The sequence below is a fragment of the Cydia fagiglandana genome, chromosome 8 (genome assembly GCF_963556715.1).
Source record: "Cydia fagiglandana chromosome 8, ilCydFagi1.1, whole genome shotgun sequence".
Classification (NCBI taxonomy): domain Eukaryota; kingdom Metazoa; phylum Arthropoda; class Insecta; order Lepidoptera; family Tortricidae; genus Cydia; species Cydia fagiglandana.
In genome coordinates, this window is record NC_085939.1 from 4,324,502 (window position 1) to 4,348,037 (window position 23,536).

The following is a 23,536-nucleotide window of genomic DNA, read 5'->3' on the forward strand; positions in this document are numbered from 1 at the left end:
AGGTACTTTTAGCTACCTGTAGCAAAGCGACGAAATCGCGGAGTGAGCCACGCCTGGCTACGGCCTGAGTGGGAGGTACCCGGCCCTGCAGGCAATACTGACCGGTGTAGACGACGGCGTAGGCGGTGTCGGTGAACTTGTCGGGCGCGGTGTAGGCGCGCAGCTTCACGTAGTAGGCGGCGCCGGGCCGCAGCGGCCCGTTGCAGTACGCGCGCCCGCTCGACTCGCACCGCTCCGACCCGATCGTGTACTCCTCCACCGAGCTGTGGTGGAACGGAACGTAGGGCTCCGTCACCTGGGAATACTGACCGGTGTAGACGACGGCGTAGGCGGTGTCGGTGAACTTGTCGGGCGCGGTGTAGGCGCGCAGCTTCACGTAGTAGGCGGCGCCGGGCCGCAGCGGCCCGTTGCAGTACGCGCGCCCGCTCGACTCGCACCGCTCCGATCCGATCGTGTACTCCTCCACCGAGCTGTGGTGGAACGGGAAGTAGGGCTCCGTCACCTGTAAATACGGCGCATATTAAACATTAAACAGACCGACTTAATTCAACGAAGAAATTTTTATTTTTTATAGGTGAAAGACAACGAGCACCGTTTATATTCCTCACGGCGTAACTTTTTAGTGGAGTCGCTGTCACGTGAACAAGATTATAAGCATCGCTTGGACCTGCATAATGTCAATTTATGAGAAAACATACCTAACATTAATGTAATAATAATATACAAATTTTACCTTCCAATAAAATTATTATTATGTTTCCTATCCACATCGGATATCTTCATTGAGAGAGTAACGCGATCGTTGACCAAAGATGCCGCTAGCGTCTATGTAGTCGCTCCGCCCCACGCCGTGACGTAGTTCCGCTTCCACTTCCTGCGAACCGTTGCTCGCTCCCCGCTACTCGCCACCGCCATGTCATTGTTGAGGAGAAGTACCGTCGGCATAAAAGTAGCCTAGTAGCCTGCCAGGAAGGCATTACTCAGATATCCGATGTGGATAGGAAACATAATAATAATTTTATTGGAAGGTAAAATTTGTATATTATGTGTTCCGTACTCCACATCGGATATCTTCATTGAGACCTGTTTATTATCTCCTGGTGGCGAGTTAGCGGGCGCGCAAGCGATAGGGCTACACCTACTGTCATAGAACTCAGAGAAAGAATAAATATGTATACACCATATTGCAACCCATGAAATCACAGTGACTCGTTATAATGTGAATTACAGGAAATTGAGAATTGAAACTGTAATCTCAGGTTCGAATCTGACGTTAAACTGGTTTAAGAGGATTCTCATTCGAAATCGCATCCGATCCGCAGAATCTCGGCGAGTCATGTTCCCAATTAACATAAGCGAAAATATCGCTAAGTGAATAGCTTTCCAGCCAATTTAGTTATTAAGTACATCGTGGATCGAAAGCAATCGTAGGCGAGGCCGGCTTGGATGAGACTGTGGCTGAAAGAAATAAGCGAAGTGTCCCCTAACATTTTGTGTAATTCTCGCAAGGTGACGTACCCAGACTACCTACTTATACTGGGTCTATATTTTATTCCGGAGCTTCTAAGAGTCCAGTCGGTAAGACACGTTATCTGGTTTAGAGCCGAATTTCGGACACAAAATAATAGCGTTAAAGTTATCTATGTAATTGCCCGGGCTACAGTGTAGTAGAGTAAGGTCATTGACCCTGCGGCCTGATGCTAACAGCAAAAGTGCGGCAGCTATTCTATCGTACTTCTTCTAACGTACCTAACGTTGTAGGGCTATTTAAATTAGGGCAAGTAGATGTCTCGCGTCCCAAGCTGGTGCTTTGGGAGGCGCTGGTCTCGCTATTAATGGCGTTGGAAGAAGGCATAGTGTCCGATAGTGGTTCATACACAGCACTTGTGAGAGGCTTATGAACGAATATCGTTCTGAAAGCTAACATGGATAATAGAAATAGACGTCTGAGATAGCTCGCTACTTCACTGGATAGAGGTACCTGGCAGTTGATCTTATTTTTGATGCACCATAAAGACCGTTTCTACATTGTGGCCGTACATGCAGCCTAGACAAGGGGACGATCTAGGGGCTCCCGTTACTGTTTTCTATACAAACACAGTACCGGAATCGGGAATATCCGGTTCTTCCATATTAGTGAGACAGTGACAGTTGCGTTTCGTTCGCTACGTAGCGTTAGACCTTGGCATGTTATATGCATGCGCCAGTCACGCCAGTAGCGGACGTCACTCCTGATCCCGCCAGCTCGGTGTTGGAGCGTCCTATCTGACAGGAGCTACGCCTCATTCTTAAGGTCGTTGACTCGTAAGGGAGGGCGGTCTGACGTTGTGTTCACTAGGACCGCCAGTAAATTGCAAGCTTACCACAGCTACTTTAAGACTCCTTATCACGCCGTCGCAGTACACAGACTAGGCTGGGAGGTGGAGACATCCATGCCAAGTCTCACAGGCAGCTGTCAAAGGTCGTGGTAGCAGTTCAATGAGTCTGTTAAGAAATACCGTGCAGTGTTGGCCGAACGTTAATGCAATTGACCATTAAAAATTAACCATTGAAAAGGTTAATTGCCATTAGCCATTAACCATTGAAGGAAAATTAATTATCAATTGCATTGAACATCAATTTGCATTAATGTTAATTTATTACGAACCACTAACAATTAAAAAGAATTAATGGTTATTGCTTTACAAACCATTAAAAACTAAAACAATTTTTATTGAAAATTAAACATGTGATTGATAATTAACAATTAACAAGAATAAATATCGTAATTTTATAAAGACGTCCAAGGGATCAAAGGTCTAGTGCAGCGGTCGGCAACCTGCGGCCCGCGGGCCGCATGCGGCTCGTGAACCTATCACTTGCGGCCCGAGTGCCGCCTTGGCTATTTTGTATGTAATAGTGACAAACGACAATGTCTCACAAAGTCATAAATATTAACAAAGTACGGCCCGCGTCACCATTTATTTTGTTTATTTTATTTATTTCATTTATTTTATTTATTTTATTTATTTATTTTATTTATTTTATTTATTTTATTTATTTTATTTATTTTATTTATTTTATTTATTTTATTTATTTTATTTATTTATTTTATTTATTTTATTTATTTTATTTATTTTATTTATTTTATTTATTTATTTTATTTATTTTATTTATTTTATTTATTTTATTTATTTTATTTATTTTATTTATTTTATTTATTTTATTTATTTTATTTATTTTATTTATTTTATTTATTTTATTTATTTTATTTATTTTATTTATTTTATTTATTTTATTTATTTTATTTATTTTATTTATTTTATTTATTTTATTTATTTTATTTATTTTATTTATTTTATTTATTTTATTTATTTTATTTATTTTATTTATTTTATTTATTTTATTTATTTTATTTATTTTATTTATTTTATTTATTTTATTTATTTTATTTATTTTATTTATTTTATTTATTTTATTTATTTTATTTATTTTATTTATTTTATTTATTTTATTTATTTTATTTATTTTATTTATTTTATTTATTTTATTTATTTTATTTATTTTATTTATTTTATTTATTTTATTTATTTTATTTATTTTATTTATTTTATTTATTTTATTTATTTTATTTATTTTATTTATTTTATTTATTTTATTTATTTTATTTATTTTATTTATTTCATTTATTTCATTTATTTCATTTATTTCATTTATTTCATTTATTTCATTTATTTCATTTATTTCATTTATTTCATTTATTTCATTTATTTCATTTATTTCATTTATTTCATTTATTTCATTTATTTCATTTATTTCATTTATTTCATTTATTTCATTTATTTCATTTATTTCATTTATTTCATTTATTTCATTTATTTCATTTATTTCATTTATTTTATTTATTTCATTTATTTCATTTATTTCATTTATTTCATTTATTTCATTTATTTCATTTATTTCATTTATTTCATTTATTTCATTTATTTCATTTATTTCATTTATTTCATTTATTTCATTTATTTCATTTATTTCATTTATTTCATTTATTTCATTTATTTCATTTATTTCATTTATTTCATTTATTTCATTTATTTTATTTATTTTATTTATTTTATTTATTTTATTTATTTTATTTATTTTATTTATTTTATTTATTTTATTTATTTTATTTATTTTATTTATTTTATTTATTTTATTTATTTTATTTATTTTATTTATTTTATTTATTTTATTTATTTTATTTATTTTATTTATTTTATTTATTTTATTTATTTTATTTATTTTATTTATTTTATTTATTTTATTTATTTTATTTATTTTATTTATTTTATTTATTTTATTTATTTTATTTATTTTATTTATTTTATTTATTTTATTTATTTTATTTATTTTATTTATTTTATTTATTTTATTTATTTTATTTATTTTATTTATTTTATTTATTTTATTTATTTTATTTATTTTATTTATTTTATTTATTTTATTTATTTTATTTATTTTATTTATTTTATGAGCACCCATTATAACTAACAATAATGGGTGTATTCCCATTTGTCCCCACGGGGAACATATAGGAAATATATGTGCAGTTTGCATATAAATTATTCCCATTTTTCCCCACTTTATTGGCGTGGGGACAAATGGGAGGACACATCATTATCCGATATTTTCCCATTTGTTCCCGCCTGGAGCAGATGGAATAAGCGCTTCATATAAATGAATAAATTCCATTTGTCCCCGTTTCCCATTTGTCTCCAACTCACATATGACAGGGACAAATAAAAATACACCAATAATGAGTGTATTCCCATTTTATAGTTTCAAGCAAAATTAACATTAATTATTAGTTTATGAAAAAAATATTTAATTCCATTAAACGTTAATGCAATTGAGAGTAATTCTAATTAATTTTTTGAAACTTTAATGCCATTAAATAGGCAATTAGATTGACAATCAATGTAATTAAACGTCTCAAGATTCAATTCTAACTAACTTTAATTAAATTGATGCGTAATGCAATTGATTAATTGCGGAATTAATGGTTAATGCAATTGATTAATTGTTAATTAGAATTAACCATTACGGCCAACACTGATACCGTGGCACAGTGCGAGGGCTCTCGAAAGCGGAGGCCGGCCAACAAGGCGCCTGTCAGGCGAAGACAGTCTCGGCGGCTGCTGGGCGCAGCTGCCACTCGGGCGCGCAGTGACTTCTTGATAAACCGTCGCGCTCGGGGGTTGTACCGACCTGGCAAGTAGCAAGCAACCAGCGCGACCTGTAGACGATCTGCTGGCATCAGCAGTTTTTGCGACAACCGTAGTAACGGAAGGGATGTAGTGTCGCCGTCGTTTTATGTATACTGTACCGGTGCGGTTGTATGTTTACACTTCTGTCGTCAGCGCTGCAGATGCGGCCCGTTAACGGTTACTCTTCGCTGAGAAGGCCTTACCTCGTACATTGTCTACCAATATTGGAGATTGTAACGGACTGCTTGCATAAGATGAGGAAGAAAGTGGTGCGAGGCTTTCGGCAGCTCCGTGTTGCTGGGGACTGCGAAGGCTTCACCTTCCTCCATGAACTAAAGTTTGCGAATTTGAGACTGAACAGAAGGCATTGAGTCTCATTTCTGCGAGAAACTCTGCAGCAAGGCAGGCCTGTATGTCGCGAAAAAGAAAACTTTCAATCGGTGTGTTGTGCCGCGTGTCCCACGTGATGTCTAGGAGCGTGATGGTCTAATTCGCTTTATCCGAAGAGACACCCTATATCGAGTTAGTATAGGGCATCGAGTTAGTAGCATGCTTTTAAGGAAATCGAACTGATGAAATCAAGTCTAAAATCGATTTTGGCGCTTTGCGTAACAAAACTGTTTCGATAAAGTCGAATACAGACAGATGGAAACTGCTGGAGTCCTCCTGGCCCCTTTCTCTTAGCACCCGAAACTCAAGCTTGTTCAGGCGCAGCGGGTTTATTTGTCCCATTTTGTTTATTATGGCTTTTCGCACGAGTTCGTCTTTGTAAGACGGAACTTAAGCTGGAGAGCGCGAGCAAGCAGAGATAATTATGTGAAGTCTGCAGACCTTTTCGATGCCTTTCACCTCGGTTTCGAGCGGTCGCACAGGGCCTTGTCGCTAGCTGTTCTCCGGTTGGACCACTCCATGGCCTCGAGAAGTCGTAGGAATTTCGAAGCGACACAGCGAAGTCGATCAGCACCTTTATGAAACCCGGGAACACGACGTATTTTCCTCTGAGTATCGACATGTCTTACCGCTTTCAACTCCGGGCAGTCGAGCCGCGCTAGGACGGGGCTCTTTACGACCTTGTCTGCCGTCGCCGGAGGATTCTTTAACCGAAACCAAGAGCTTAGCGGTCTGTTCGTGCTGTACCATACCATACCTATACCTGCACCATAGCTATAGGCGCCTGCGTACCTCAATGGAACCATGTGGACAGGACAAAACTGATACTGTGGCGCCCAGCGAGCAAGGGACGACAACGTCGTAGTTGCAGCATCGGCGTGATTGTGGTGCGTGAAGCTAGGGGCGCCATCGTGGCGGCCGGCTCGGGGGGGGAGGGGGGGGGGCACCGGTGCCTGAGGCCGGGCGGCTCATGGCGGCCGCCACTGGTTCGGGAAGCGCTGGTGCGTGAGGCGAGGACCCATAGTGGCGGCCCGCTCTAGAAGCGTTGTCGCGTGAGGCGGGCGGCTCTATCGTGGCGGCCGCCGCCACCGGCTCGGGAGGCGCCGGTGCGTGCGGCGAGAGGCGCCATCGTGGCGGCCAGCTCGGGAGGCACCGGTGCATGAGGCGGTCGCCGTCTGGCTGGCTGGTCTGGGAGGCACTGCTGTGAGGCGAGAGGCGCCATCGTGGCGGCCAGCTCGAGAGGCGCCAGTGCGCAGGTGGTGGTGCCATCGTGGCGGGCGGCATCATCGTGGCGGGCAGCGCCATTGTGGCAGCCGCCGCCGCCGCGTCGATGCGTAATGCGAGAGGCGCCATCGTGGCGGCCAGCTCGGGGAGCAGGCGGCGTCATCGAGCGGGCGGCGCCATCATGGCGGCCACCGTCGCCAGGCTCAGGTGCGAGAGGCGCCGTCGTGGCGGCCAGCTCGACAGGCGCCGGTGCGCGTGACGGACGTTACCGGCACGGGAGGCGCCGATGGCTAGGCTCGTAGCTGCACGCATCATCACGGCGACGCTGTTGCCCTCGGCGGTGCCATCGTGGTGGCCACCACCGGCGCGTAGGTCACCAGCGACGTCATGACGGGCGGCAACCAACGCGGCGATCGTCGCTGTACTCGTAGCATTTCCACTGCTTACACGTAACTTACCTTCCTTCCGCTCGAGCAGTCGGGACGCAGAAGCGGTCCGCCTTCACCTTGGCGCGATCCACCCGCGATGCGCCCGCAGCTGCAGGAGCGGGCGTGTGACGTCTCGCAGAGCCGCGCGGATCTCTCGGAGTCCCGCTGGACTGGAAGCGTCCGCACCGCAACTGCAGCAATAGGAGCGGGCGTCTCGCGGACTGGAGGCGTCCGCACCGTGACTGCAGCAACAGGAGCGGGTGTGTGACGTCTCTCGGAGTCCCGCGGACTGGAGGCGTCCGCACCGCGACTGCAGCAACAGGAGCGGGCGTGTGACGCCTCTCGGAGTCCCGCGGACTGGAGGCGTCCGCACCGGGACTGCAGCAACAGGAGCGGGCGTGTGACGTCTCTCGGAGTCCCGCGGACTGGAGGCGTCCACACCGCGACTGCAGCAACAGGAGCGGGCGTGTGCCGTCTCTCGGAGTCCCGCGGACTGGAGGCGTCCGCACCGCGACTGCAGCAACAGGAGCGGGCGTGTGACGTCTCTCGGGGTCCCGCGGACTGGAGGCGTCCGCACCGTGACTGCAGCAACAGGAGCGGGCGTGTGACGCCTCTCGGAGTCCCGCGGACTGGAGGCGTCCGCACCGCGACTGCAGCAACAGGAGCGGGCGTGTGACGTCTCTCGGAGTCCCGCGGACTGGAGGCGTCCGCACCGCGACTGCAGCAACAGGAGCGGGCGTGTGACGTCTCTCGGAGACCCGCGGACTGGAGGCGTCCGCACCGCGACTGCAGCAACAGGAGCGGGCGTGTGACGTCTCTCGGGGTCCCGCGGACTGGAGGCGTCCGCACCGCGACTGCAGCAACAGGAGCGGGCGTGTGACGTCTCGCCGAGTCCTGCGGACTGGAGGCGTCCGCACCGCGACTGCAGCAACAGGAGCGGGCGTGTGACGTCTCTCGGAGACCCGCGGACTGGAGGCGTCCGCACCGCGACTGCAGCAACAGGAGCGGGCGTGTGACGTCTCTCGGGGTCCCGCGGACTGGAGGCGTCCGCACCGCGACTGCAGCAACAGGAGCGGGCGTGTGACGTCTCGCCGAGTCCTGCGGACTGGAGGCGTCCACCGTGGCCCGCAGCGTCGCGGTGTCTCGGAGTCACCTTGGACGACAGCAGAAGAAAGACGCGGCGCGCGCGGGCGGGGGCGGGCGCCGGGCCCGCGCCCCCGCGCCGGGGGACGGGGCGCCCCGGTCGCGCCGCAACTAACAACACGAGGTACTCCCAGGCTACTGCCTGAGAACCCTCCTTTAGTGACGAAGTAACTTCTGAACGCCAATAAAATTAGAATATCTTAAACTGGCTCACCGGATGGTTCGAGACAATCCAAACCTCCTTATCAGCGAAGCGCGGCACCCGACAGCGGCGCGCGCAGGCTGTCCGCCTCCGCGCCGCCCGGGCGCCGCCGCCGCCGCCGCAGGCACGATGACCGCGCGTTCCCTCTCCGATGCGGAGCGACTTGTTACCACTTGTTAACAAAAACCACTGACGCACTTCCTACTTCGATCTCGAAAATGCGAGTTAACGGTAACGATTTTAGCAGCATGGAATGTGAAAATTAATTTAGCAAGAAAAAAGTGGGTAGAATCGAAAAGCACCGTTCGATGACTTCGATCGCGAGACCGCCAAAAGACTAATAGTGGCGATCTCTGCCATATCTCACTATTTAATCGACCGAGCTTTGGATCGGAAACGTTAAAGCACCATGCTGCAAAAATATACGCAAAAAATATTTGCGGACCATCGGTCAAGACGGTCGACGAAACAATGACATGGCGGTGGCGAGTAGCGGGGAGCGAGCAACGGTTCGCAGGAAGTGGAAGCGGAACTACGTCACGGCGTGGGGCGGAGCGACTACATAGACGCTAGCGGCATCTTTGGTCAACGATCGCGTTACTCTCTCAATGAAGATATCCGATGTGGAGTACGGAACACATAATACGAAAGTGTACCCCTTACATTTTATTAAAGTGCCAAAAGGGCCTCTACGTGTTGGCTTCGGCTCCGCCTCCCAAAGATCCGGAACACCATTGTTCCGTGATGGGCAAGACATCGTTCGATGGACAATTATCGGCAGTAAACTCAACCTCTAAGAAGCTTTTGGACCTGGATATGAATGGTATCGATTGTTTCCAAAAAAAGTCAAATTACGATTTCGTTGATGTAATTTTTTCCGAAATGTATAAATGCCGATATTTTTTCTTTGTTAGGGAAGGTCTCCGAAGACTAGTTTTGGATAGCTGCACTTTGTGCCCAAGTTAAAAATCCCCTCGTATATTTCGTTCGTCACCCTGTTGTTGTCAAGCAGACCCCAGGCTCGCATGAGCTGTGGCAAAATGTCGGGATAATGCGAGGAAGAAGACATTTAGTCGGTCACCTGGTAGGGCGGCCACACGGGCAGGCCGTGCACGTCGCGCCACGAGGGCAGGCGGTCGCTGGAGTCGTTGCGCGGCTCCTGCGCGACCACCAGCGCGTACGCCGACACGTTGCCGTTGGCCGAGCTGAAGAAGTCGTTGCGGAAGCGCACGGAGACGGTGGTGGGCGTGGCGCGCACGGCGGCGGGCAGCGCGTGCGGCGCGGGGCGCGGCGGCGCGGCGATGGCGAGGTGCTGCGTCCAGCGCGCCGCCGGGCCCAAGCCCGCGCCCGTGGCCGCCCACAGCCGGAAGCTGTACGTGCCGCCCGGCGTCAGCCCCGCCACCACGCCCGACCGCGCTGGGGGATACGTACGTTTCATTTATTTTTTATTCATTAAATATGTACAGTCGCCATCAGATATATCGGAGCTGCCGAGGTGGTCAAAAATATCTGAACACGCACTCTAACGCCTTGACAATAGAGGCGTGTTCAGATATTTGTGAGTACCTTGACCGCTCCCATATATCTGATGGCGACTGTACAGCAAACTTTTCACTATATCTAATTTGCCTACATTTTAATTGAAGCCAGCATTTAAAGACATAGTGCTACATGAACATACAATACAGATTCTAATTTATTTATCGACCAACAAGTGTTTAAGAAACACTCATATTGCTCCCGCATGAAACTATGTTCGATTTTGTTATCATTTCCTATTATGCGTGATCATTTATGCTACGCACGATCTGTGTCATTAAAATACACCCACATGTAAATGTAAACATTAAGAAATATTCACTAGTATGTCGCCTACTCGCCTAGTTCTCGGTGGTGTCTCTAAGTATTGGCAGATGTGGTATAAAACAATTTGCACTTTTATCTCCAAAAATGTGTGTGATTCACATAAAGAAAACGGAAAAACTCAATTTAGACGCAGCTTAAACTATTACATAGTTCAAATCTCGATGGTGATTATCTAATACATTTAAACGAGTAATTCTTGTTTATTTATTTATACTTCGCGAATCTCTAAAACGGCTCTAACGAGATGTCGATGATATTTGCTATATGGGGGTTTTCGGGGGCGAAAAATCGATCTAGCTAGGTCTTATCCCTGCGAAAACGCGCATTTTTGAGTTCTTATATGTTCTCTCAGATATTAAAGTATAATTTGTAATCATTAAAAAGCTGGTACCTTCAGGAGGGAAAGTAATAGTAGTGTTTTTCTCCGGCTGATTCTGCGATGACGAACTTCTCGAGTACGCCATTGGCCTGGTTGGCGGGCAGGTCCAGAAGGTGAGCTGGTTGGGCTTGGCGTCGGCGGGGTGTGGTGGGTTTTTTTTTCGCGATTTCGGGATTGGTCTCATAGTAAAAGTTGCTCAGTATAATCCCAAAACCTCCCTGGCAACGGGAACGCACTTATTTTTTGGCCAACCTGTATAATTTACAACTCTCGTGAATATTGATAAGCTGGTTACCTTCAGGGGGGAACGTAATAGTAGTGTTCTTCTCCGGCTGGTTCTGCGGGGCGTACTCGATGACGAACTTCTCCAGCACGCCATTGGCCTGGTTGGCGGGCAGGTCCCAGGAGAAGGTGAGCTGGTTGGGCTTGGCGTCGGTGGGGTGGAAGGCGCGCGGCGCGGGCGGCGGCGCCTGCCGCGTGGCTAGCTGCACCGACAGCCCCGCCGAGCGCGTCATCAGCGTGGCTGGCGTGCCCGACCGCACCTGCCCCACAACAAATATATCTTTATTTGAATACTCTCTCATTTTCTCTGAAAGCTTTGAAAGGGAAACTTATACTTATGTAATTTTTCCTTTCTATGTGTACAGTCAACGTCGTATATTAGATAGCATTCAAAGTATTCAAATAGTTCGCCACGCCAGACAAATTATATAGTGTACCGAACTATTTGAATACTTTGGATGCTACCTACTATATGACGCTGACTGTACAAACTTGTTTAAGTGCAAGTGCAACAAAGTGACATATACTCTGGCAAGACAGCTTTGTCAATTGCAAAAAGTATGAAGTTGTTTTTAACGTAATTCTTTATCATTTTGATCAAAATTTCAGTATGAAAACTATTAGTGGGTCAAAAACTAGAACAAAGTTTAGTGAATGGGCTACTGCAGGCATTTATAAAAGTAGAAAAAGGCTTTATGAACTTTATGGTGAGAGAGAGCTGAACAAAAATACAGATTTCCTGGACTATGTGAGGAACTACTCAAAAATCTTCAAGAGAGTGTGTTTAACAGCCAAAGCAAACTATACAAGTTCTAAACTGAAAGTGTCGGACAACAAAGTGAAGACAACATGGAATATTATAAATAGGGAAGCTGGTAAATGTAAATCACGCGATTGTCAAGTCAACATTGTCTCGGATAAACAACTGACCATGTCAAACAACGATGTTGCCTCGGCATTCGAAGATTATTTTTCTAAAATAGCTATTAATACCACGAAATGTCTACATTCATCTTCGTCTCGAGCTCATTCCTTACTTTGTGCTAATGTTAAGAAATGTAATATTAACTTTGAGTTTAGTCTAGTAGATTCAGCAATTATTGTTAAAACATTCAAGTCACTCAATTTAAAGAAAACGGAAGACTTATGGGGAACATCTGTTAGAGTCATTAGTCATGTCTTGGACGTAATAGCGCCTTACTTAGCCGTAATTTATAATATTTCAATTTCACAAGGCGTCTTTCCAGATCTTATGAAATATAGCAAAGTCATACCTCTTTTTAAATCGGGTGATTCGAGTGATATGGCTAATTACCGTCCAATATCAATACTTCCTGTACTAAGTAAAGTTTTTGAAAAGTTAATGTTAAATGATCTACTGGGTCACTTCAACAGACATACTTTACTTACAAGCAATCAGTTTGGTTTCACAAAGGGCCGTTCCACGACCGATGCTGCTTCGGTACTTATTAAACATATTTATGATATTTGGGAAAATTCTTGTGATGCAATTGGCATATTTTGTGATCTTTCTAAAGCATTTGATTGTGTGGATCATGGAACGCTCATTTTGAAATTAGAACACTATGGTCTGTCAGAAAATGCCCTAAACTTTATGTCTTCTTACCTTAGCAACAGAACACAAACAGTTGTTGTAAACAAAACCCGGTCTAGCGGTACTGTAGTCCAATTAGGAGTGCCACAAGGTTCTATTTTGGGTCCATTCCTGTTTTTGGTTTATATAAATGATTTGCCATGTGTAGTAGAAAATCTTTGTGAAATTGTTCTTTTTGCTGATGACACATCATTACTTTTTAAGGTTGATCGTAAATCTACCGATTACAGTGTAATTAACAGCACACTCGTTAATGTACTAAACTGGTTTACTATGAACAATTTGCTTCTTAATGCTACGAAAACTAAATGCATTCGATTTTATTTGCCGAATGTTAAACCAGTCGATACTAAGATACTTTTGAATAATGAATGCTTAGATATGGTAGATAAAGCACTGTTTCTTGGTTTAACATTGGACAAAAATCTACAATGGAGTCCTCATATAAGAACACTAGCAAACAAATTAAGTTCGGCCGCTTACGCTGTGAGGAGAATTAGACAATTGACTAATGTTGAGACAGCTCGCCTTGTTTATTATAGTTATTTTCATAGTGTAATGTCATATGGTATTCTGGTTTGGGGCAAAGCAGCTGACATACAGACTATATTTGTCTTACAAAAGAGAGCCATTCGTTCTATATATAATTTAAGGGTGCGTGAATCATTAAGAGAACTTTTTAAAGAAATTAATATTTTAACTGTAGCTTCCCAATACATATATGATAGTATTATTTATGTTGTTAAGAATCTAGACTCCTCTGTCCATAACTATAATACTAGAAATAAAAATAAGCTTGCTATCAGAAAGTTTCGTGTTCGTAAAGTACAGAAGTCATTCGTTGGGCAATGCATTCATTTTTATAACAAGTTACCTGAGGATGCTTTAAGATTACCCTTTCCAGCTCTTAAGAATTACTTAAAAAAGTCATTGATGTTGAAGGCTTATTACAGAGTCGAGGACTACTTGACAGACAAACATGCATGGTCCAAACCAGAAACTGTAATAACGACAAGTAGCAATTAAAAATATTGTATTATGTGTAGAGTTAAAGGTGACTCAGCTCAGGTAAGAAAGCACATCAAATTGTATGAAAGCATCTCATAACTAGAGGGCGGAGTACCGGTGGCAAATTTCACACTAAATGTATGGAGTCGCCTAAGTATTCTTATGATTAAATAAATAACGAATAAATGATTAATTTTGCATAATAATTTTTAGGAACTTATAGAAATTATCTTACGAGCATACAAATATAATGTAATATGTTGTTAATATCTATAATACATAATAATATGTTTTCTTATCAAAACATTATCACTAGGTACTAAATACTAGACTAAGAAGTTATAGCTGCCAAACGATATATTATTTTCAAGACCATTCAATTACAATTGAGGACTGGGATTATGTGTTCGAGGTCCTCCTCACAATCTACACTTAAGTGCGTATCCATGTTATAAAATGACTGGACTTTAAATATTTAGCCGACGCAATAATAATTCAGATAATATAGATGTAAAGCAGCTGTCTAAATTGACAATGTCAAATAATTAGTTTCTAAATGTCTCATAAATTTGTAAATTAGTAACTTTTTGAAAAGAAAGGTTGCATATGGTAAAAAATATTATATCGATGAATGGTGACTTTGTTAAAAGAAATTGAAAAATAACCCAAAACATTTACGACATAACATTTAGGTGTTCCTGAAATCGATTTATGAAAATAAATGTTAAGTACTTACTTCCAATTTACGAGTAGGTACCATACTTAGTACATTAGGTAAATGAATAATTTTATTATTCAAGCCTAAAATAATAAGTATAAAAACGACTCCATACCTTTTGTGTGAAATTTGCCACCGGTACTCCGCCCTCTACTCATAACAATCAGTCAGATTCATATAATATGTGTTCTCATTTCTTTTATTGATTTTAATTTCTTTTCCTTTTGTAAGATTTGATATGTTTTCTGAAAGAGCTACGTATTTGTGATTTCATGTACATATATGTTTATTTTTTATATCAAATTCTATAAAGTTATGTACTCACTGAGTATAATTGCATGAATTCTATAGTAATTTAAATTGTATTTTTCTTAATTACTCGTAATGCATGTTAATTATAAGATGTAATAATGTTTTGAAAAGATGTGTCCCGCCGAGTTTGTTGCCGGTCCCATATTGGGATACCCTCCTCCAATTGAGGGGGGATTTAAATCTTCTCGGGGCAGAGGTGTACGGTTGGAGCCGGTAAAGGTTTATTTGACGTTCATAAGCGCATTGTAATATGCCTACTTGAATAAACTATTTTTTATCTTATCTTTATCTTATCTTAAAGGCGGCAAATTTTTAATATAATAGGCGCGAAGGATCCTCGTACAAATTTTAAATTTTGCGCCTTTTCTACTGACATCGTTGCGTTTATTGCTTGAATGAGGAAAGAAGCACTTATGTGGCGCCGTAAAAATTTAGCGTTAACGAGGTGATGCTCTGGTTTCCTGTTGGCGGCCGTCTCCATACAAATACTACGACATCACACGTATTATTTAGCATGGAGACGGCCGCTATATGACGGCATCGCTTTCCGAGGAAATCAGAGCTTTACCCAATTGTTCTAAGGAGTCGTTACAAGTATTTATTAGATAAATATTGTAAAAGCTATTATCGTTACCTCGATGGTGAACACGTAGTTGGTGTGCGGCTGCAGACCCTGCACGGTGTACTCGGTGCCGGTGGTGGAGCGCGCCTCCAGCGTGTCCTCGGCGGTGAGGTACTGCAGCTCGAAGTCCGTGTAGTCGCCGGGGGGCTCCGGCCACGTCAGCGTCACGTTGCGCGCGCCCACCGCCAGCTGCTTCAGGTACGCCACCGGACGAGGGTACAGACGCGTCTGGAAACAAACAACAAATTATGATATAATAGAATAAAAATAATTCAATATTTAAAACTGATTAACGCCAAACAGCAGCGAAGTATAAATTTCCCATACAAAAAAAATTGCGAACGCTTTAATGGTGACATACGGTTTGGTGCAACCGACCCTAAATCAGTGTTTTGTTAATGGTAGTGTCCGACCGAAGGTTCGGTTTCGGTTTCGGCCAGTTTCGGCCAAAAAATCATGTTTCGGCCGTAGTTTCGGTTTCGGCCAAAATACGGCCGAACCTTTCGGCCGGGCCGAAACTTACGAAATGGTACTTCGGACAAAGACCAAAAGTTGGGGAATAAGTAGGACAACAATATTAATATCTAGGTACATATACTGATTCATGTATTGGTGGTATAGGTACATAATTTAATTGGTTTATTATAAAACACAATTCCACTAGTGAGGGCGCCACTGGACGGTCGACTCAGTCTTAAGAGGCTGTCAGTACCTATAACGCGCACACTGTCTAATTGTATCGGAGTGAATGAGATAGCACTGTCGCACGTAGCCGTTGGCCGAGTATCCGCTCGGCCCGAGTCGAACGATGTCTTTTTCGCTCTTATTCAATCACTTATTCAGTCATTTTCCTATCTACCTCTAATGACAAATTTTAAGCGAGGCTAAAGGTTACGCTCAACTAGTGCTGCAAAGTTGATTTTCTCAATAGTTCATATTTTGCGAGGCTGAACAGCTGACTATTGATTAAAACGAAGAAAAAACCCTTAAAAGTGCCCCCGGTACAGTTTTTCATACGAATGCTCAACCTTAGCCTCACTTTTTAACTTAATGGTAACGTACCGGGCGCTGCACGGGGTGTGACGTCACGTTCCCGGACACGGTCCACATGGTGACGTTGTAGAGCCGGCCGGGCACGAGGCGCGCGAACTCGACGCGCGCGGCGGGCGCGGCGGCGGCGCGCGTCTGCTCCTGCGCCTCGCCGGGCCCGCCCTCCAGCCGGAACCGGTACGAGTCGAAGCGGGAAGCCGTCGCCGGCGTCAGTGTGTATAAACTGTAACGTACCGGGCGCTGCACGGGGTGTGACGTCACGTTCCCGGACACGGTCCACATGGTGACGTTGTAGAGCCGGCCGGGCACGAGGCGCGCGAACTCGACGCGCGCGGCGGGCGCGGCGGCGGCGCGCGTCTGCTCCTGCGCCTCGCCGGGCCCGCCCTCCAGCCGGAACCGGTACGAGTCGAAGCGGGAAGCCGTCGCCGGCGTCAGTGTGTATAAACTGTAACGTACCGGGCGCTGCACGGGGTGTGACGTCACGTTCCCGGACACGGTCCACATGGTGACGTTGTAGAGCCGGCCGGGCACGAGGCGCGCGAACTCGACGCGCGCGGCGGGCGCGGCGGCGGCGCGCGTCTGCTCCTGCGCCTCGCCGGGCCCGCCCTCCAGCCGGAACCGGTACGAGTCGAAGCGGGAAGCCGTCGCCGGCGTCAGTGTGTATAAACTGTAACGTACCGGGCGCTGCACGGGGTGTGACGTCACGTTCCCGGACACGGTCCACATGGTGACGTTGTAGAGCCGGCCGGGCACGAGGCGCGCGAACTCGACGCGCGCGGCGGGCGCGGCGGCGGCGCGCGTCTGCTCCTGCGCCTCGCCGGGCCCGCCCTCCAGCCGGAACCGGTACGAGTCGAAGCGGGAAGCCGTCGCCGGCGTCAGTGTGTATAAACTGTAACGTACCGGGCGCTGCACGGGGTGTGACGTCACGTTCCCGGACACGGTCCACATGGTGACGTTGTAGAGCCGGCCGGGCACGAGGCGCGCGAACTCGACGCGCGCGGCGGGCGCGGCGGCGGCGCGCGTCTGCTCCTGCGCCTCGCCGGGCCCGCCCTCCAGCCGGAACCGGTACGAGTCGAAGCGGGAAGCCGTCGCCGGCGTCAGTGTGTATAAACTGTAACGTACCGGGCGCTGCACGGGGTGTGACGTCACGTTCCCGGACACGGTCCACATGGTGACGTTGTAGAGCCGGCCGGGCACGAGGCGCGCGAACTCGACGCGCGCGGCGGGCGCGGCGGCGGCGCGCGTCTGCTCCTGCGCCTCGCCGGGCCCGCCCTCCAGCCGGAACCGGTACGAGTCGAAGCGGGAAGCCGTCGCCGGCGTCAGTGTGTATAAACTGTAACGTACCGGGCGCTGCACGGGGTGTGACGTCACGTTCCCGGACACGGTCCACATGGTGACGTTGTAGAGCCGGCCGGGCACGAGGCGCGCGAACTCGACGCGCGCGGCGGGCGCGGCGGCGGCGCGCGTCTGCTCCTGCGCCTCGCCGGGCCCGCCCTCCAGCCGGAACCGGTACGAGTCGAAGCGGGAAGCCGTCGCCGGCGTCAGTGTGTATAATACCTGTGCGAAAATAAATGTGAAGATATCATCAGCTTCAAACCATACCACTAAAATCATACCACTAGGGTGTTAGGATGATAGGTCACACCAGCTTCTATTTACGAACTTTCAATAAATTTAACCACAATCTTCTCTTCTTCCTCGCGTTATCCCGGCACGTTATCGTAGGCACTAGTTTTACGAAAGCGACTGCCATCTGACCTTCCAACCCAGAGGGTAAACTAGGCCTTATTGGGATTAGCCCGGTTTCCTCACGATGTTTTCCTTCACCGAAAAGCGACTGGTAAATATCAAATGATATTTCGTACATAAGTTTAACCACAATAGAGTATATAATTCCCTGGCCCAATATTACAGGGTTCTATGTTAAATTTTCAATACAGTTGAAATTCGCCCGTCACTATGACAACTGTTCAAATTTCAGTTCGATAAAAGTGAAACATGGAACCCTGTAATATTGGGCCAGGGAAATGACATCACGGTCAAATTAGGTACATATTCTTTGTAGATTATTAAACAGAAATTACTTATGATAAAAAAAAAACTGCGATCTCCAAGTGCTTTTATTTTAAGTGTTACGATCCCTGCCTACGGAGAACCAGGAACTCCCGGGTTCAAATCTCGGCAAGGGGATTTGTGTGTTTATATTTGTTCCTGAGAGTGATATTCCACCTGTCCAATTTCTTTGTCTAATGTCAATGCGTCTCACTTTCTCATTATAGCAAAATGTGAGATGCAATACACATTAAACAGATAGAATACCACCCTGAATAATTATAGATGTTATCTAGGTAGCTAAGTATGTATTTATTTCTATATGTATTCGGTTTCGGCAAATAATCCGATTTTGGTCGGACAATAGTTACGAGTAACCGATTCGGTGCTGATGACACGCCTGCCGTGTCATCAATGTTTTTTACGTGTGGCGTATGACACGGGAGGAGTGTCATCATATTCTATGGCGCATGGTATGACTGCCATGTCACGAAATGATTGTTCCGCGCCACAGCCAAAAGTTTTCGAAAACGGAACACGCAACGAATCAGTTAAAACCGAAAAGGCGATTCCGCACACCTGTAGCCCGTTCCACACGCGGCGCGATTTGCGCACGAGTGTAGAGCGGGCTTGTCGATAAAACACTTGTATTGTATAGTCAAGTGTAAAAATATGGGTGCACACGTCATACCCAAAAATATACTTTATTGTCCTTAATTCGCTGACATAAGAGCTATATTTCTGAGTATGATTTATGCAAATATGTATTAAAAAAAAGGGTGCATTTTTACAGTTGTTGTACATCTTTTATCGGGAAACGCTTTCTTTTCACCCTTGTATTGAATCGTACTCACTCTGATGGCGGGCAGCGTGTCGTTGCCGACCTCGGCCTCCGGCTCGTTCACGATCGTCATCTCCGACTGGATCAACGGGCCTGTCAACATTTTACAATTCTTCAATCTTAAATAGAGCTGACAGATTGCTGTCTATGCGCGACATATTACTGTGTGTAGTCTATTCTTACCTTACACTCTACTGTACTTAGTGCAATATCTATGAATAGGTATCAAGTTGTACTGATGAAAAAAATATGGTCTTCAAAAATAAAAGTTAAAACTTGATTAAAAGTGATTTCGGAGGTGGTCCCATATGTTGCTCGGTATAATCAATAATCCCAAAACCTCCCTGGCAACGGGAATGCACTTATTTTCTAGCTACCCTGTATAAAAGGGTCAATTCATAACTGTCAAATATTCAGGTTCTTACGTTGCGCCGACTATAACTAGTATATATTATTGTTACTCACGGGTCCTTGTCTCCATAGTGAAGAGATCACTGGTCAGGTTATAAGACACGGCGTGGACGGTCAACGTGTAGCCCACGCCCGGTTCCAGGGCGTCGAGCAGGGCTCTAACAGTCTTCACGCCCGGCTCGGCCGTCAAGTTCCGCGCGGCTGGCACCGCGTCGGGGACCTAGATTAAGAAAAGAGTCAAACTACCTTGTGACGTAGCTGTATAGGTGTACATGTTGAATTTTATAATCTAATTAAATGGATAGACATGAGGGCTCTATGCTTAATAAAATATAACTTTACTTGAGTTAGACCAAGAAAAGTCTACAGCGATATCGATAGCCCACGCAGTGCAAATGTTAGTTTAAACGTCGAACATCTATGAAATTATGACGTATAAATAACACTTGCACTGCGTGAGTTATCAAAATGGATGCAGACTTTTCTTGGTCTAACTCTATTTCTGTAATTTTAAAATTAGTTGTGCAACAACAATAATACTTCTACTCATATTTCATGGCCAAAGTGGCAATTTTAATTTACTATTTGGCGTTTCGAATGCGCTGTATAAATTTTGACTCTCATTTGTGACCTCCGTGTGCCACGTGGTACACGAAACCTGTCACTGTGTCTGTCGTAGACCCCACGCGTCCCGCGGACACTCCACCGTCATGTTGCCGTGTCTCCTAGGACAGGACACCTACCTCGTCGGGGCGCGGCCACCAGCGGAGCCCGTAGCGCTCCACGCGGCCCGCGGGCACCGGCCACTCCAGCGTCATGTTGCGAGTGTCCACCAGGGCAGCCACGTTCGACACCGGGTTGGGGCCTAAGGGTGATAACAATTTGTCAATGTCTACAATAATAAACATTGGGGTAAATAAGCATGCATGTGTACAAGTATTAAAATTACTTCAAAAAAGAAAAAGACTTTACAATTACCAGTTTAGAGTAATTGTATGAACAAATGACTGAAGACAATTTGTTCTATTGTATCCTACTGACTGCGCCAACAACATTGAACACTTACTACTCGATTAGCAGTCTAGTAATAGAAACAAACAGAAGCGGTTATACGATTATTATTATTAGCAGTACAGTGAAGCAGGTTATAGCGACGGGACAATGAATACAACATATATACATATACATGTATGGACGGGTCTGATTTTTTTTATATAGTCACTCTTTTATACTTCTATTCTTTAAAGTACACAGTGCGTCGAGCTGGATCGTGTGACGTTCGTGCTTCAGCATGTCCCCAGTGTCACACATGTCTCAGCACCCACGGACGGCATGGTCGGCCTCCCTGACCCCGCTGTCGCTACCCATCGGATCGCTCATCGTGTCCAGCTCGTCTAACGTTCATCATGTCCCCGTGTCACACATGATTCATTACTTTAAGGACGATGCGGTCGGCCTTCCTGTCCCCGATGTCACCTGTCACCGCTCAGCGTGTCTAGCTCGTGTAACTTACGTCATGTCACACATGACTCAGTACTCACGGACGGTGTAGTCGGCCTCTCTGACCCCGCTGTCGCTCGTCACCGCCTCGCTCAGCGTGTCTAGCTCGTGTAACATACGTCATGTCACACATGACTCAATACTCACGGACGGTGTGGTCGGCCTCCCGCGGCTCGCCACTGTCCACACTGTCGCCCGCCACCGCCTCGCTCAGCGTGTCCAGTTGGATCGTGTAACGCTCGCCGTGAGTCATGTCCACAACCTGCGTCCACATATAAAAACGTCACATAAGCATAAAAAACAAATACATTGCAACAAATTTAACACAAAAAAACGTAAAGATAACACTATTTTGGATTTGTGATACGTTCTAAACGTCATTATCATCACAATACACACACATAAATGAATTATCCTTTATCGAAGCGATCGTGTAGCGCGCGACGTATGACTCGTAACACTGGCAGTGAACGCTAGGACCAACAGAAACTTTCTTGTCCCTTATTCATAAACGTTTAGTAAGGTTTACCTCTCCGATGTATCGGTATGATCAAAGACATATATATGTAACTTCGTATAAGATGAATAAAGTCTAAGAAAAAAACATGCCTCGGAAATCAAGAAAAAGTCATTCTCGGTTAGATGGCGCACACACCTTTGGCCTATGCTCGGCTAGATGGCGCGACGACACCGTTTGATATTTAACAATTTTAACACATAGATATCAGCGAATGACAAATACAAAATTTACTATGACAGGACCCCTCTATACTATCTATTCTCCTTGGTATGATGGAAAGGTACAAACGATTATTATCGGCTTGTCAACTTTAGTAAACGTTTATTAAATAAGGGGGTTAGACGTTATGTCAGCAACATGAGGCGTAAAGTACCTCAGCCTCGTTGATGTCGGGCTGTAGCGGCGGCAGCTTGGTCCACTTCTGCTCGGAGTGCGTGCGGTACTGCAGCAGGAAGGCGCCGAGCTTGGAGCCAGGCCCGGGGCCGCGCCAGCGGACCACCACGGAGTTGGACGTGGCTCGCTCCACGCCCATCCACGTTGGAGGCAGAGGCCCTGAGACAATCAAACAAATATGAAGTGATACATAAAGTGATGCATCTTTTTCTAACAGAGACATACCTTCCGATCACAGATTCACAAGGCTCAAAATAAAACGAACTTGATCAAAAACGAACATGAGAAAAGCCACACGGCTGTGTGAGATGTGATCCACGCAAGCTTAGGTAAACTAGTCATATTAGGCAAAGTAATAATCTTCACAAAGGTAACTAACACATTGACTGATGATTAAGTGTGAGGGCCAGTTGCACCAACCATATTTGACAGACTGATCAACGCCACTCCGCAGCAAAACATGAAATTTCTCATGTAGGTACAATAAAATTTAACGAACGTTTTAACGGTTACAAACGGTATAGCGCAGCCGATCCTAAGTTATACTCACGAACAGGTTTGAAGACGGTGTGCCGCTCGCTACGTAGCCCGTGGCTGACGGCCGCCACCGTCACCTCGTACACGGCGCCCGGGAACAGTCCGGACAACGTTGCGTTAGTATCCGTTGTCGTGATCTGCAAGCAAAACTTAAATAAGTGGAAGAGTTTAAAGTTAAAGGTGTCTATGGGGTTGTCTAACGCTCAATCCGGGCTAAGGCTGGCCGCAATGCTTCAGGAGGGCTAGCCAAATGAAAATCGTTAATAGAGGAAACATCAGACGAAACTTAAATAATAAATGGAAACGATCAAGCGGCTTTTCATTGCATTTTTCATCTCGATACATTTTTAATTTTCAATTGACGTTGGTCGATGTACGATTTTCATCTTGGTTCCAGGTAACTATAACTACTACGAATAACTAACTATATTGACGTGAAAAGGAGAAACACTGTTATCGCGCGGCGCTACCTGCCCACTTTCCACCAAAAAATGTTAATCATCGGAAACAGAGGCAACGGAATGACCGGAGTAAAATGGTGGTACATTTCCACCAAGAAATAGTTTCAGCTTTTGCCTTCTACTGCCAGCGGGCTATGAAGACTCATTTTACTCGTTTAGTTCTCGCCACTCACTCATATTCACTGGAAGCATGTGTATGCATTTCACCATTGCTAGCTAAGCGGACTCCAAACGGAGCAACTCCCTCTCGCAATGGATGGCGGAGTTAAGGAACGCTCCACGGGTGCCAAGGTTCGCGTGGTGCCCGCTTCTATTCTGGTATTGAGTAAGTATATAGGGGGCGTGCATGAACTA

At 45.1% G+C, this 23,536-nt stretch overlaps 1 protein-coding gene across 1 annotated transcript in view; it reads right to left on the minus strand.

Moving 5' to 3' along the window:
* Nucleotides 1-23,536, minus strand: part of LOC134666908 (tyrosine-protein phosphatase 10D-like) — a 91,201-nt gene that overhangs the window by 17,119 nt on the left and 50,546 nt on the right. Inside the window, 11 exon segments of the mRNA XM_063524213.1 lie at nucleotides 310-502; nucleotides 9,697-10,031; nucleotides 11,156-11,402; nucleotides 15,430-15,645; nucleotides 17,812-18,024; nucleotides 19,374-19,453; nucleotides 19,826-19,991; nucleotides 20,515-20,636; nucleotides 21,419-21,533; nucleotides 22,165-22,343; nucleotides 22,735-22,858. Coding sequence (XP_063380283.1) covers nucleotides 310-502; nucleotides 9,697-10,031; nucleotides 11,156-11,402; nucleotides 15,430-15,645; nucleotides 17,812-18,024; nucleotides 19,374-19,453; nucleotides 19,826-19,991; nucleotides 20,515-20,636; nucleotides 21,419-21,533; nucleotides 22,165-22,343; nucleotides 22,735-22,858 — 1,990 coding nt within the window.